The following is a 17,448-nucleotide window of genomic DNA, read 5'->3' as shown; positions in this document are numbered from 1 at the left end:
AAAGTGATTGCAAGCAGCCCAAGGGTTTGGGGGACACCTCTTCATTTGAAGTTTCTTTCATTGTAAAACTGTTGTTCAAACATCCTATTTGCAGTGCTTTAAACTTACAGGATGCTGGTAACTTCTCTGACTATCCTCATATTTAGCTAACAAGAAATGGTTCAGTTTGGGTTTAATGCCTCACAAGTAATACTGTAGATTTACAACTAATTGCTAGTACTTCATCATCCTGCCAAAAAAACACCCCCTTGTCCACAAAATAGATATGTTGTTCAGACTGTGATGTGAACATTTGCATAAATAAGAGATGAAGGGATGAGCATCTCTTCAGGGCTGAAATCTGTACTCTTTGCAAGTTTCTGGCACAAATATTTATTTCTCTGAGTTATGTGTTGACAGAAAAGGAATTCTTTGTTTTAAAAGGAAATTCTGAAGTGTTTCCAGGGAAGGAAAGTTTCAACTCAGTTTTAACACGCACATTGCTTTTCTCCTTGTCAATTAACACTCCAAATGCAACTACTTGTAAAGGAAAAAAGTAATAGTAAATGCTTTTTTCAGTACTACAGGTAAGGCAGTGAAGGACTTGCTTGTGGACGCATAGTAAGGCAACTTGCCTTCATTCCCCCAGGCAGGATTGTGGCGGATATATAATATATTTTTCTTTTCTCCCTGCTCAACCCAGTCATATAGCATCAAGGCCTGCTGTGGCACTGAAGGATTTAAAATCCTCCATTTTACAAAAGTCACTGCAGTTGAGGAAGAGACCAAATGTTAGCAAGAAGTAGGGTAAGAAAACACACCCATAGAGCAAAGCTATGAACACCTCTGTGTGTATGTATGCATGTTCACTTCTCAGGTAAAACCTAAAGGTCTTTTTATAAACTCTCTATCTCCAGTCTAAATTTCAAAACATTCCACATGTGCCTCTGTGACTTGGAGCCTACACCAATTTTAGTTTTTGTAGGGTGTGTTTGACCTCGCTGTTTTTTGTTGTTTGGCAGGCATGGATGTCTCAGGACAATCATCGTTCTCAACTCCTAAGCTATCTGCAAATTTCTTTTGTTTTCAATCTAAAATTTTAAGGCTCTAGTAAGGTTAAAGATGAACAAAAAACCACTCTCCCGAGCTCACACCTTCAGCATTGGCACGACGCCTCACAAAAAACATCTTAGTTCATTGGGGAGGATGACTTCCTGGGGCTACTGTGGGAGAAGTATTAAGTAATAATGTCCATGTGCAATGTTTTGTAAGTTGTGAAGATGGAAATTTTGGTTGACTATCAGAAAATGTTTGCATTATTGACTTTCTTTTACTGTAATTTATTGAAGATCATTCTTTTATTTAAATGCATAATTCACCACCCAAGGATAGACTAAAAAAAAAAAAAAAGCAAGGCAAGGACAATAGACTGTGCAGCCTGGAGATTAAACAAGGTGTCAAAATAAAGAATGGCATTCAAAACTTCTTGTGATCAAATGTTTCAGTAAAGAAATGCAAGGGAACTTTATCCTGAATGGAATGACAGGGCTCCAGACATACACAGCTCCAGGTAGTTTGGATTCACATTGGGTCTAGATGAAAAACCCTTGTCCAACAAAATTTTAAGCTCACTGAAAGACAGACAATTTCCTAACTCTTTGTATATACAGAAGGTAGCACTGGGACATGGCAAGAGGCAAGCAGTGCAGCTTGAACACCAGTAATGATGAGCAGCACTGCAGATCATCACTGAACCTGGAGAAGGTAGTAAAAATACTATTTTCAGAGCAACAGCAAACCCAAGACCATTAAGACAAAAGATTCTGAGCAAACTGACACACTCTTCATTCTTTTCATTAGTATTTATTGTTGTTATTGTTATTCACACTCAGACAACTCAGTTACATTAAGTGATTTATATGAAGAACTCTGTATTAATATGATAAAGTGAGAAAGTGTACACGCCACAGTGAAACATTCTGTAGATAGTGAAGTAGGACCTTGATAGAAGGGATTATTTCCAAGAGCCTATGTACAAATAAAGGTAACTTTCATACTATATACAAACTTATATTCACAGAGAATATATACTGATTCAGAGATACAAGAGTATCATCTAGTGAATAATGATCCATACACTTAAACACATGAGACAAACTGGAATTTTCAGGGGGTTGCCTGGACTTGCAAAACAGAAAATACATGGAAATATATTTTTATTTTAAAGTTTGAAATGAGTAAAGATGGGGGACTTCAGATTTTTCTTACAATAGGCTGAAAATGATGGATGATAAAAGTATGAAAATTACAAGTGAAACAAATATGCTAGAAACACTTTATTACAAAAATAGCCTCTGATTGTCAGTTATAACACACTACTATTTTCACATCACAATACCATGTCCTGATCTTGCCATTGTAAGTGACAGAAATAATTTTAATTCATGTAAGTCAACTCCCCAGAGTCAGGATTGCAAAATTAAAACTGCAACAGAGATCTTGATAATGGAAATGAACACAAAACCTAGTGAAATCCTTTGGCATTACTTAATTTTGATGAAGGATTAAAATAAATGATTGATTTCTATTGGATAACCTGACCCTGAAAACTTTTTGAAAAACTGATAGAAGCAACTCATCTCTTATAAACTTACTAAAACATAAGGAGCTTCCTTTACTGTGATCTCAGTGGGAGAAAACATCAGAATAGCAGAATGATTTAATTGCTTTATTGGGCCTGACTCTGCAAGCATTTTATTCCTTCTCCTGGGGTGAACAAGGGTACCAGGATTGAGTCCCTACTGCAAAGGTTGTGTGCAGCATTTTGTGCAGCCCCACAGGAAAACTCAAGAGTATGAGGAGCAAACTCCCCCGACTTACTCACAGTCACTAAGCATCACTAAGTCACTCACAGTTCACTGGCATCACTAAGGCGAAACCAGATCCTGCTTTACTGTACATTTATTTGTCAGTATTTGACATTATACCTTAAACAGAGACATGGAATTGATTGTTTACTTTAAAATTAACGATCCCCTTACTTAGAAACCCCATACTAGTCTTCTGGGTTCTTTATGGCTTCTTTTTGCATTAAGACAACTATGTGACATAAAATAAAAATAAAAATAAAATAGTAAAGTGCACGACCTTTAAAAATGTGTACAAATTTCTTTGTTGGGATTTGTTTTGTGTTTTATGAGTGGAGAATTTACAATAAATCTACATGAATGTACAGTTCATTTACCAATCTTGAATACTCATTCTTGTCCTGGGCTGTGTCACTTATGGCTCATGTAGGAACAATATGGCCAATTATGTGCCTGGTCTACACACTCCAAGGGATTACATGGCTTCTAGACTGGGGCTGGCCTGTATCTGGCTGGCTGGAGCATGGGCTCAGTGCCATGCAAATGTGACAATATGACTTCTGGAGAAGACACAGCTTGCATCCGGTCAGGCAGGAGCACAGGCAGGGGAAGGCTCAAACTATCTGCACCCATCCAGGCAGACAAATCCTGGGATGCTGCACACTGACAGCCAGCAACACACTGCAGACCTACAGGCTGGCCTGTCTGAGCTACAGGGCTGTGAGCTGAATGTGACTGCTGCATTTCATGGGTGCACTGAACTGCAGAACTTCAGTTTGGAGGTGACTCTCCCCAGTACCAATAGAAATGATGGATATCTAAATACCAATATTCCTGTAAATGATGGCAACAGACCCAAGAAGGACTATTTTAACATCAACCAGGAATGAAACCCATGGCTTTTAGAGGAGTGGAGCAGGATTCTTCTCCACACTGTGAAGTGCAAACTATCTAATTTGATAATTTCAAATTCACTTTCTGCAAGTATTTTTCTTCAATTTAACTTTCCAGGAATAGCAGAAAAAAAAAAAAAAAGAATCACCTGCTCAAACCATGCCTCTTTCTCAGTTAGTTGTGTCACTGTTATTTACAAGAGGTAAAATTGTTTCCAAGAATACCAGTGAATGTAATTTATCTCTTTGTACATAGCTCCTAGGACAATTAGGTTTGTTATGTAACTGCATTTATGAAATACGGGAACTTAAGATAAAAGTCTCTATCTTGTCCAGGTTAATGGCAGAATTCTTCTGTATTTCATTGGGCCAGTTCTTAGAGAAGGGATTATTTCCTTGTTATAAATAAAGAAAACCATCTGATACAGACTCATACTTGACTCAGAACATACGTTATATGGACCACAGGATGCTATCTTAAGGAATTACTGCTGACAGAACAATAATTAAAAAACATTGAATATCCCCTTTTTTGCAAAATATGTAATGAAGTAAAAGACAACCAGAGAAATAATCCCTTAAAAAACACCCAAACATTAATAAGATTTCTAAGCATCTATTTTTTCACTGTACTTGGATTAACTACATGTTTAACTTACCACTTTGTGGACCTTCATATCCACACACAACAGTACCATGAGTGACAGTGACCATAAACTACTTCATAGTAGTATATATGGAAATTATATGGTAGGTTCATTGCCATTACAAACAAATGACACCTAGATAAGGTTGCTTGTCACCCACTGTGCTTTACGCTTCATGAAGTTTATGCAGTCAGCCACATCAACTGGATACATGAGCAGAAGCATACAGACCTAAGAGCCTGTCTGCACTATAAGAAAGCAGTAGCCTTCAGTAAAATAGTTAATTTAAAATACATAGAGCTTTGCTGAAAGACTTTTCCATGTCTACATGTAGTTCTTAAGGAGAGAATCTTCACACCACACTTTTAATGACACTTCTATAGCTTTTACCAAGGTGTGACCAGGGTGGTTTATGCAGAGGGACATCAGAATAGTTGTAGAACTCCAGTGGTATTTTGTTCCAATGGAGCCTATTCTCATATTTAATTCCAATGAAGTTAGTGCAGAAGACCTTTAAAACTGGCTACAATCTGAACCATGATCCAATTCAAATGCTACCGGAACTCCCTTCCAAAAATTGTGTTCAACATTGATTCCATTCAGAGATGATGGTGCCATAGAGGGTTGGTTATTAAATCTGAAGTTGTATTCTTATCTTACTTCTGTGTTTCCAAGCTGGTGTCCTGAAGGTGCTAAGCTAGAACAGGATGTTTATCAACACCAATTTTTCTATTAATTATTCATTTATACTTCATAAGGTTTATACAGACAGCAGTAGTGATTGAGTAAGTGAGCACCGCCATACAGGCAGGTGGAAAAGGCTTCAACACCAACCAGCTCACTATAGAATTTGGGCAGTGTGAAGGACCAGATCACTAGTGAAGTCATTCAGAACTTTGGCTGAAGAAAATAGAACTTTGACTTCTAGGTGTGCAATGTTGAGAAGAGTTCATGATCCTACACTGAAATAATTATGAATAGAAACACTTTATGCTGGGAAAATTTGCTGAAATTGTTAAATAGGAATGTTGTAACAAGTGTGTGTGTTAACAGCAGCATTGTGTCTGGACAACTCGCTGACATCCAGTCATTGGGTTGGAGCAGCTGTTGACTGTTTTCTCTGCATTCTAGTTTAAGATTGAATTCCTTCTGTAAGGATAAGGGACTAAGCTTCTCCCTCCATCCCACTCCTCCTTTTCCCTACTAGCCAGCAGAGCTGTTGTCTTGTAATCAAAGAGCACATCAGCATCCAAGCATCCACAAACAGTTTACCCCAGGAGTAGAAAGGTGCCTTGGCAAGTACAAACATTGTTCACAGACAGCTCTCACAGAAAGCACCACACAACTGAAATCTGTCCTATTACCTCTGGATCTGAGGTACCACTGGCACAGTTATTCAGCCATTTGAAAAATGATCTGCCCAACAGACAGACGGCAGTGGGAGCCATGAGGTGTCTTATTCTGGAGGAGGAAATGTTTGTAATACCTGCTTAGATAAAGATGTGATAGGGACAAACAGACATGGGAAAGAAACGAGACACATTTTAAGACAGTATAGAAATGCCTTTACAGGATACCAGTCCTTAATGGTATACATAAAGGTCTTCCTATAAGCTCTTGATGCCAGTTACTCTCTACTCCCTGCCTGCCCTCAGTGAGGTAGCAGTCTCTGCTGCTGATGCCCTGAGTGCACCAGAGTGCTCTTAGAGCTCTGAAAGGTCAGGTAGGAATTTTCCTTTTCCAGTGTGGGAGTTGTTACACCATGAAGATACGAAGGTAAAAAAAAAATTAAAAATATTAAAAAAAGCACTGTACTAAATAGAGATCGGACTCTGGTCTGGTTTCTTGATTTGAAATGTCAGATCAGTGAAATCTGGGCATTGCAGTATTTTCTAAGTGTCCACATACACAGCCCTTCCTTTAGATCACTCCTATGTATGATTCTGCTTACTTGGGAAAGGATTGCCTGTTTTGAGCATTGTCATGAGAAACAAAAGCATTTGGTGACTCCTCTGGAATAGATTGTACTGTGGAGTCAGCTCTGTATTTTGGGACACGCGTTTTGGTTGAGGTCAGAATTTGGGTCACCAATTGCTTTAGGCTGCGGTTCTGTCAGTAGAGGGCACCACAGTTATGTATATGCACCCACCTTTCCATTGCCTACACCCCTAGGAACAAATGTTAGAGATGGGCAGCACTATCGTTAAGACAGGTAAGGATTCTGCACCAGTGAAGGATCTTGAATACAAAGACAAGTTTTCACTCTCAATGTGAGGAGCTCACTCTAAAAAGTACTAAGAAGTAAGAGATGTTGCTTGTTGTATGTTTAAATATTATCAAATACTGATTCTGCATGTAGCTAGGACTTAGGACAATATATGAGTAGCAGACATTGCAACTCCTAGTATCCTTCTTTTATTTCATTAACATCTCACTTTTTTCTTCATGATATCACATAATATTAATATTCCTAATATGAATTTTGTACTGTTTTCTCTACCATTGTTTTCTGTCAAGTGCTTAGTTTCTAATCATACACTGTTACATACAAACACATATAACAGGAAAATAGTAAAGGACAAAGGGGAGGAGTGAGAAATGAACAATGTGGAGCAGTGAAAAACAGACAAGACAAAATGTGCTGAGACTTCTGTTACACAGATGTGAGAATGGCATTGCCATTGTGAGCACAATACACATACAAACCAATGCTGAAACAGGTCACAGAAATGCACTGAAACTTCATGAACTCTTAATTGCACAAAAGACTTGAACAAACAAATGATGATTATCTGAAATAATTTCTTCATATTCATTCCAGTCCTCTCATTAAAAAAAAAAAAATCAGCCAAACTACAGAAAGTTAGTTGCTTTCTCCCTTCTTGTTTTTTTCTGCTCTAGGTTTGGACCTTCTCATTCTCTCAGTATCTCAGAAAAAGGATGTTGCATTTTCACTCCTTCCTTTCTTTAGACATGTACACTTCCAGCAATACTGAAGAATTTTCATGTAAGTTTCCTGCAGCTCCACTGTATTTAAATTGTGTTTCTCCTACCTAGTTTCAAGATTTATAACAGCAAATGTGAACTTCCCCAGCTTTATACAACAGGTGGAGATCTCTTCCAGCAATAACTATATGTAGCTGTGAAGGTCCTTACACTCCAAGTAATAGTGAAAGCCTATAAAGTATATATTCACTTAGCAATTAGGCTGCCATTTTATAACTACTTCTATTTTCTGTATGAAATAGTATGCATAAGCAAATTAGCCTTTTTATTCTGGCATGAAAAGGCAAACTCATAACAGCATCTGAAAGCCATTGGTACTGTTGATATTGCTGCATTAGAAAAAATGGTGTGTTCACATAGCTGTATGATGTCACTGCATGCTGCACTGCTATTAGAGAAGAAAGATTATCCCCATTCTGGTCTTTGCATGAGAATGCAATGAAAATCTGCACCAGTTACAAAATGGTCAGGCATCATGGCTCCTTCAGTGCCAGAGTTTCTGGAACCTGAAGAGTTTTGCAAGATGTAAAAAAACCACCATTAACATCCTGCTGATTGCCTTTACGGACCTGTGATGCAGATGACCAAAACACTGATGAATTCCCTGGCTTTGCTGAAATCACATCACATAAATCCACTTACATGAAGAGACAAACAAGCCCTTCCCTGTTTGTGACTCATTGCTTGGTGTATGCTTGCCACTCAGGAGTTTCAGCAGGTTATCGGAAAAATCCTGTACCAGGGTGTGTGGGGGGTGGTGCCTCCACAAAGTTAATATTAGCATTCCCCTTGGAAGAGGAGAGCTTTAAGAACTGAGCACACTGTGTCTGTGTATACTACTACAGAGAACGAGAAGTCTGTGGGTAGGTACCGTAGGCAGAGGAGAAGCAGTAACTTCAACTTTCGCTGTTGCCGTGAGCACGTCGCGTGTCCAGTGCTGAGCAGCGAGGAGGTTCTGCAGCAGAGGAACCCTCAGTGCACCCAGACTCAGCCCTTCAGTTACTGCACTGGCCAGCAGCAGCCATTCTTCAGCTCCGAGATCGACCCTTTGTATTCTTTTCTTTCTTTCACTCTTTCAAAATTGAGGAAGAGGAAATTTACAGATCCACGGGTTATTCCTGCTGCAATTTTCCCCTGTGGTTTTCTTTCCCCCACTGTTTTGTTTTGATGTATGTATCTTTTCTTTAATAAATATATATGTTTTGGTTTTTCTTTTTTCTTTTTTCTTTTTTTTTTCTGTTGAGAAACGGCACTTTCCACTAGATGGAGACAGGACACTGGATCACTTTGTCCTCCAGAAGGACACTGACAATCAGGAACACAAAATAAAGCCCAAACATGAGGAAACCCAGGATTTTATTCATCTTCCACTTGCAGGAAGCAATGGAGAGGATGACAAAGAGCAGCATGATGAAGAGGAGGACAATCGCACAGAACAGACCATTACTGCTGACTGTCACCGGGGCAAAGCTGTTAACCACAGCATACAGGAGCCACGGAAGAGGAAGGCTGTAAAGAAAAAGAAAAATTATTTTAAAACATTGCAGAAGTCCAGAAGGGAGCACTAGAAATTTTCTGGTGACAAATCAAACACAACCAAAGGCTTCCTACACAAAGTAAGGCAGGAAGATGTTCAACTCTCCTAACAATTGCATAAATATAAATTGTAAGCTTTCTCTTGGTTCTTGGGGAGAACACAGAGGATTTTTTGCCCTCCACACTTCCAACAATTATACTGGTGAATTATATTTCTCTGGGCTGGCAAATCACCTGGCATCCTGTCTGTGAAGAGGAAAACCCCTTTCATTTGTTTCTAGACTTCACACTATCTGCAGAAGCTATTTGCACACTCTTTCCAAGAGTCTGCCTGCCAGGAGGGTGGGTTGGAAAGAAACATGTCCTTCCCATGAAGAACCAGCACTCTGCAAGGCACTGCATGCAAAATTTCACTATTAAATGTCTTTGTCCACATTTACTGTAAAAACCTCTGCTAAACTGTGAACTTCAATTGAACTTCAGCTTAACTTCTATTTCTGTGCTTGCTGTCATTGCATTTCTCATCTCCCTACACCACAGAAGGAGACAATATCCCTCTGCAAGATGTCAAGCTGAAATAAATATTTAAGACACTGACTGGAGCTTAGCAGGCTTAGAAAGCATGAAGTGAGTTGTCAGAAGCTCACAACATTAAAACTTTGAATAAGCAGCTCAGGAGAGAATAATTTATTACAGCTGCAGTACTAACTACAGCAGACTACAGCTCAACTGTGCCATTTCTGTTGTAAATGTAGCAGACTGGTGCAGGACAAAACCATTTCCTTTGGCAGGAAGATTAAACATTTTTTAAAAAGTAAGAAAGCACTGCAAAAGAGAAATAATTTTGTAATGCATCCTCTGTACTCCAAGTTGGAGGACATGGTTTTCATGCATTTTACAGGTTTGCTGCATATAGATATTTCAAAGACTTAATGCTTCAGGATTAATAGAAAATTGGCCAAGTTATCCTACTATGTCTAAAGTACTACCATTAGCTAACAGAAAAAGTAAAAAATATATTTACTATACATTCTAACTTCAGGATCCTTTTTTGTAGCTTTGTGCAGTTGCTGGTATATTTTCAGCTGTGAAAACCAGGATCTCTTCTACAACCAGGCTGTCTGGCACTGTAACTATAACTAGACCTGTTCTTTTGTTTGTGTGTGATAGCAAGGAACAACCAAAGATGGAGAAATTGAAAATATGGTCATGATTCTCAGTACCTCCATCCGGTGTTGAAGAAGGGAATGTGGGAACAAAGACAGAATTTATCTCTGTATTTCCTGCACATTTTTGAAACACTGAGGCATAGATTACACTATTTCTGAACCTGATCTACCTTGGTCTTAAAAGATCAAAAAAGAATTTGAATTACAACATTATACCACAAATCATTACCCTAGAGCTGCCATGAAGCAGTGAAGGGTAAGTAGAAAACTTCTGCACAATCTCATGTAGCTTCACATTGCCAGAGCTATAAAAAGGGTCCTTTTTGTTAACAGATAATTAGTTTGTAATTTGGGACTTGTCAGGTATAGGAAAAAAAAAATTAATCACATGTCACCAGCAGCCTAAACCAGTTACACAAGACAATGAATTTCTGTTGTTAGAGCAAACATGTTGAATACTGCAGAGGCAATGAATTGTTCCTGATCATCATTTACAAAGAAAGCTCTAGTATAAGCACAATGAGTTGTAGCAGAAAGCAAACAGCAACCTCACAAAAGTATAAAAAGCTTTGAAATTCCTTTTCAGAACAATGCCCTTGCACAATTTTAAAGTGCAATTCACTTGCCTAAGCCTCTCTGTAACATATCAAAGCAAGGATTAGGCAACAAATTTATAACATTTCTTCATGCAGACATCTATAAACTTCAGAGCACTTGCCTCAGTAACATTCGCTTCATATTTGCATTACTGTGCTTTTAAAGATTGCTGCTTGTAGCACATTGCTGTGGTATTGGCTAAGAACAAAAGACTTGTTTAAAATAGACACAATTTTCTTGATGTAGAACTTACCCCACTGTGATGTCAAATATGTTGCTTCCAACAGAACTGGATACAGCCATGTCCCCCAGACCTTTGCGTGCTACAATAACACTGGTAATTAGGTCAGGAATGGATGTGCCAGCAGCTAGAATAGTCAATCCCATGATTTCTTCAGTAATACCAATGGTTTCTCCAACCTAGAAGAGTTTAAATAAAACCAGAAAAAAGTGTCCTGCAGTGAAGAACTGTCCTGAGCTTTCCTACTAGCTTGGAGAATACCAGGCAAGATCAGAGAAATACTAGTTTTCATGGATTTTCCCATGTATCAGGAGAAAAGTAAGGCTTTCAAATAGAAGCATAAGATATTGACAGCAGTTGCATATGGTTCTGATGTTACAAGAATAACCAAGTCCTGTGGTCAAGCCAACCACAGCTCTCTGAACTACTTTCCATTTACTGAGTACTGACTTACTTTATCCATGGTTACAGCTCCTGAAATAAAGCAGCACCCAGCATGAGATAGATGGACTCTGACAGAAATGATCTTTTACAGTGCAAAACATAATGCAGGGCTTTTATTTTGTGACAGTATCATCTCCTTACCTGGTGTGCCCACCAGACCATCAAGTAAGAAAAGAAGGCAATCCAGCTGATAGAGCCAAAAAATGTGATAGGAAAAAATTTTCTTGATGTCTGAAACAGAAAAAAGGAGAAACAGTGAAAACCTATATTGAAGGCTGACATGCCATACTCTTAATTCCTTCTCAATATGAGAGTGGCTTCTCATTTTTTCTGATGGCCTGTTCTAAGCAACTGTTCTGATCATCATCAGATGATCAAAATACCTGTCAAGAAAGGTAAGAAACAGATGCCCTGACATTGTGCCTCATTCTTACAATTGCTTCAGTCTAAAATAAGATTGCCTAAGAACTTGAAGAATGGAAAATTCTGGGATGTCATTTTTATAATAATTTGTTACAATGCAGTTTGCATATGTGTTTAGCTCAACAGTGGTTTGACTTCTAAATTTGTTAATAATTTCATGTTTCTTCAGAATGACTGTTTTCAGGTGACCATATCTTTCCTTCCTACATTAGTAACTTTTTGCAACAAATTTCACAGTCAGTATAAAAAAGACTGCCATATGGCAGAGCTAAAAACATGTACACTTAAAATTTATTACAGCATTTACTCTGCTTGTGAAAACTACTCACTTTCTCAATAGAAGATATGTTAAGCACATCTTTTCCATGCTTCATTTTGTAGAAAAATTTAATGTTATAAAAACATGCAAAACATACTGTCAGGCCCTTCAATGAATTAAAAACTCCATGTAAGACTGAAGTAACTTAATTTTCATTTTCACTGTCTCCCTAACTAGTGTCAGATTTTGAAGAGACAGTGTTCTTGCAGCCAGTGAATGGGTTATATTCAGATTAATGATTTATTTTGGTTTCTGTTCTTTCAGAAATCTTTTGCATTTTCCATATTATCCATGGACTAACTGAATCTATGTAACAAAAAGAGGTCAAGTTAACTACTAAAGGAAGGAAACAAAATTGCTGCAGTGCACCAGGCTAACACTATCTAAATCAAATCAGTACTTAACATTAAATTTGTCCTGTGAATGAATTCTAACAGTCTTTCTTTATGGTCATTGACCTTTTGAATGCAGATCTTTCCTCATATGATTTCTGACATGTGACTAGCAGAGTCCTACAAATTGCATGAATAACCAGTGGGACTGCCAGTGGAAGTAAGTTATACCACTCTGAATGCCTCTCATGGCTGCTGCTCAGTCTTGCAGTGCTTCCCTTTTGGTCCTCACTAAATCCACTTCCACTCCAGAATTTTTGAGAATTTTTGCCCTCTTTCATTGCAGGTCATCCCCTACTGTATGAGGAGGCTCATTAAGACAGTGGATCCTTCCTAGGTGTTGTGGAAGCATATGGGATTGCAGGGCTTTCCCTCAGTGTGACTTTTGGACAGAAAATACCATTTGTTCTGATTCAGATTCTTCAAGCCATCATAAACACTTCTTTTTTTAGGGAGCTTATGGAGCTGCACAGTCAGCTTTCCTTATATAACAAACTCAACAGACATTTGTATGAAACAGTTTCACATTTAGGAACTGATCAGCATGGAACCATAGAGTGGTTGTAGACCAAAAGATTATCAGTATATTGGGCTGGCCATTAGAACTGGTCAAGCAGGAATGTCACTGTGTTTTGCAAGCTGAACCTGGAAACAGTGAGGCTGGTCTGTAGCTCAATGAGACTGTGTAGATTCTCTGCTGATGTAACTGGAATAAGCTTGCGACATTAACTGATGTAAAAAGGGTAAAGTCAGCAATGCCAATTGTGCACACTCATCTACAACATGGGACAAATAGAAGGTCCATATCTGCTCCAGCAGCAGGTGCAGCTGCTGGCTGTGCTACAGAGCACTAACTCACTCCCTGTGTGTACTTTGCATAATGCTAAATGTCCTCCTGAAAACTGAGCATGTTGACTAACACAAGCTATACAATTTCATAACTGAATACACACAGGAACACATATTAAAAATGGTACAGCTTTAACAACACTACCAGAGGGAGGAACACTTCTTCTGTGAAGAAAGGGTAAGAGAATTTGGATTGTACAGCCTGGAGAAGAGAAGGCTTGGCGTGATCTAATTGCAGTCTTCCAGCTCCTAAAGGGAGCTTCTAAGAAAGATGGAAAGAGACTATTCACAAGAGCATGTAATGACAGGACAAGAGGACTAGAAAAGTAGAAAGAAAGAAGGTTTAAACCGGACATTAGGAAGAAGCCTTTAGTTTGAGGATGGAACAGGCTGCCCAGAGAAGCTGCGAATGCCCCATCCCTGGCAGTGTTCAAGGCCAGGCTGGACCAGGCTTTGAGCAACCTGGCCTAGTGAAATGTGTCCTTGCCCACGTCATGGGAGCTGGAACTAGATGATCTCTAAGGTTCCCATCCAACCCAAACCATTTTATAAATCTGTGATTCTAAACTCCTTCATAATATAAATAACTGAACATCTGTTGGAGTAAAAGTGGTCCAGTAAGTGTTTTAAACAGATCACCTTTAAATAACCACAGCACCTGGAAACATTCTTTTCATATAAATTCCACTACTGTCACAAGCATTGTTTTTAGAAGTGCTCACAGTACTTTGGTTGATCTGTTTCTTAATTGCTTCTCAACTCATTACAGAGTAATGTTTTCAAAAGAGAGTTCTAAATTTCCATCAAACCAGAAAAATATGATAATGAGCTTATGATATTTAAAACCTACTCAGATGGAATTTTAAGTTAAAAATAAAAATTTTACATGCATTGGGGGACAGAAGACTGCAAAAAGGAACACAACTGAAAGAAACATATCAATGGCTGTTATAATGATCTGACACCAGTGGGAGCAAAATTAAGACTGGTAGAAATAAATTAATCTAAATAGCAATTTCTCTTTTAAAACTAAGCAGGTAGTACTTTTTTTCACCATTCCTAGTAGTAAACTTTTCCAACTTCCAACATTTTTCATCTTCCTTGTAAAAACTCTGATCTTTTGACAAGACATAGTAATGAGACAATGAAGCAATAAAATTGTTGGAACTGGTCACAAAATCTGCATAGAGCACCATCTGCAGCAATGCAATTCGCATGATCACTGCCCAGTACTCAAGATTTAAGCACACACTGGCTTAAGCACAATTAATACAATACATGCTGGTCAGTAATAATTCTCTGATGGTGTGATTATATACATCAAATGGCCCTTGCAAAACAAGGAGACACTGCCTATCTGAGTCAGACACCCACAGAATTTGGATGGATAAGAATTACGACTCAGTAATTGTGCAGCATGTGTACTCCTCGCCTGCCTTAGCTAATCCTCTCCCACTAAAATTAACTGATAAGCAGCAGTCCAAGATACTTTAATAGGCTTAACACTTAAATTATCTATTTTAAAAAGGGGAACGTTTAAATTCAGAAAGGGCAAAATTTAAACCTTGTACATTTTACATGAGATGAAATAAAAAATGGAATCCACAGATACTGCTATATAATATGCATATAGATGAACATTTGAAAAAGCCATAACCAGAATGCCAATTCTTCTTTGTATGCTGGATTTTATTCCAGACTGTAACAATAATAATCATGCTTGTTTGGTAACTAGTTTCAGCATTCTTTTGTTATTTATGTAATTTCTACTCTCTAGCTCTTTGAAATACACAGAGCTGCCAATTCTAAGCATTTTCCTAAAAGAATTAGTCAGAGACAGCAGACATTAATACTTCTCTCCCTCTTTTTCAGTAGTTGTTGTGGTGGTTGCCTTGTAAAGACAGAGTGCAGAGTTTATTAGCAATTGGCTCTTTTGTGGTCCAAGTAACAGATAAATGAGAGAAGCCATGGCTCACTCAGTTCATATGCTATTTTCCTTTAAGAAAAGCAAAAGGATTTTGTAGTTCCACTGTGGATTAGATGGATTGGTACTGTTCCTGTCTATAAGAAACCTTAAGAACATTTTTCTTGATACATTTCTATATATTTATTTAGTACCAGTGTCTGAAAAACAGGGCTATAAATAGCAAAAATCGTCCAGGTATGAAGGCTTTTCTTCTAAGAGCTTGATCCTGGAAGGTAGTGTGTGCTGAATAATCTGGAAAGTAACTCTTTTAATTTTAGCCAGCATTATTACCAAGATCTTTAACCTGAATGATTCACATGTTTGTCTTGTTCATAAATGTATCTGCATTGCAAAGTTTGATCTTTCTTTCACAGTTAACAGTGCTTAACTCTGATTACTCAGAATCTGCTCTTCTAACTGGATCTGTACAGGAACATGTTGTCCTTGTCCCCTTGGTAACAGTGCATCTCTGTATGGCAACAAGAGTTCATGCGAGTTGTAGCTCTTCGTTTATAATGGGAATTTGCAGAGATAGAATGAACTCCCCCTTACGGGTCCAGTGATGGCAGGACTGGAGCCCCAAGGGCCATTTTTCTGGCCTGTAATGCAAAGGGATGGACAGTGGAGTTTGGGTATAATAAAAGAGGTGTGTTCAGTTTCTGCTCCAGACCTACTGGGGCACCTTTGTCACATAATTTTTCTTTCAGTCTTTCAATATCTGTTACTCCAGGAAACGGGCAGTTACATATGTGACCTTTACAGAGCCACTGGGGAAACAAGCCATTAGTGCAGGAAAAATAGCTATTAGTGTTCAAAACACCTGAGCAAAAACTCAGGAAAAAATTCCCTAAGGGCACACCTACCTCTGGGATATGCCAACAACATTATTGATGCTATAGTAAGGATTTTAATATATGCTGGCTTAATGTGAGCAGATGTTATTAAGGCACTAAACACATTAAAACATCTCAGCTAGTCAATCAGCTGGAATTACCTGAACTAATGCATAACCTACTTTAAGTATACAAAAATCTGCATATGTGTGCACCACAGCATAATAAGGCAGCAGGATTTTGCTAACTTTAGAACCAGAGACCTTGTCTACAAAATAATTTTTCTAGAGCTTCTGGGTTTCATGGAACTAAATGTATCTCAGAATAGTACAAATAAATGCAGGGAAACCATCGCCTTTGTGTGGAGATAAAATATACACTAGAAAAAAAACTAGTTAGAAGGAAGAATTTACTGAAAAGTGGACACCCACAGAGGATGCCAAAGACTCCATATGGTCTTTCAAATCAGTATATAGCAAAAAAGCATTCACTTTATATATGCATATGCTAATATGAGCATCCTGATGCAGAATTTGGGTTTCTGACTAAAATTACCACACTTGCAAATCAAGCCCCTGATGGCAGACCTATCTAAAAAGTCTAGTTGAGTATTATTTTAGGTTTGCTTTCACTTTTATCTCACAGATATTATTGAAAATTGTTTTCTGATGCACATGCTGAGCTGTGATAGCAGGCATCATTTTTGTTAGGAAGGAATTAGTGGGGATGACACACAGAAATAAGTGAGAATATTTTGAAGGTAAATTAATGAAGCCTACTTAAAATGTTAAATAATTTATGCAACTATCTGGTTAATTCTTTGAGAGCAATGTTCAAAGTAAGTAGCTTGTCATACTGATACAACCCATTACCTCTTCTGCTAATCTACATGTAACTACAAACTATATTTTTGGGTGTTTTTTTCTGTATAAACTACTCCTTTCAGTGATTGGAGTTTTAAAACTGTGTTTTTAAAACCTGCCTACCTGAAACATACATCCATGTTTATCTTTTGCGCTATGGCAAGTGTATCTTTATGTGCTAGCTTTTGTGCTTTTAGCTGGTGGATGTCAGCATGGAATTCTGTTGTGAATGGTACTAGTATTAATAATAACACGCAATCGTTGCAGGCAACTTGTCAAGATATTCACTTTACAAAACTCTGAAAAAATGTTCTCATTTGTACCGTACAGAATATTGGATAAAGCTGCAGGTCTACTTATATTGCCTTCAGTTTTTCAAAATAAAGCCTATAACTATTTGTCACTGATTTTATATCAAAATATG

The 17,448-nt window shown here is 38.0% G+C and overlaps 1 protein-coding gene across 3 annotated transcripts in view; it reads right to left on the bottom strand.

Annotated features, from left to right (window-relative positions):
• Positions 1-1,482: 1,482 nt before the first annotated feature.
• The window catches only part of SLC24A2 (solute carrier family 24 member 2), a 111,783-nt gene continuing 95,817 nt past the window's right edge, over positions 1,483-17,448 (bottom strand). For 2 of the 3 annotated variants that reach the window (XM_039729937.1, XM_039729938.1), the window contains exons 9-11: positions 11,521-11,610; positions 10,948-11,114; positions 1,483-8,901 (exon numbers count right to left, since the gene is read on the bottom strand). In XM_039729937.1, coding sequence (XP_039585871.1) covers positions 8,652-8,901; positions 10,948-11,114; positions 11,521-11,610 — 507 coding nt within the window. In that variant the 3' untranslated portion in view covers positions 1,483-8,651. The remainder of the gene's footprint in view (positions 8,902-10,947; positions 11,115-11,520; positions 11,611-17,448) is intronic. The other variant, XM_039729939.1, reaches the window with a different exon arrangement.

The sequence above is a fragment of the Passer montanus genome, unplaced genomic scaffold (assembly GCF_014805655.1).
Source record: "Passer montanus isolate IOZ18808 unplaced genomic scaffold, ASM1480565v1 scaffold7, whole genome shotgun sequence".
Classification (NCBI taxonomy): Eukaryota; Metazoa; Chordata; class Aves; order Passeriformes; family Passeridae; genus Passer; species Passer montanus.
This window is presented reverse-complemented; position numbering and strand designations above follow the sequence as displayed.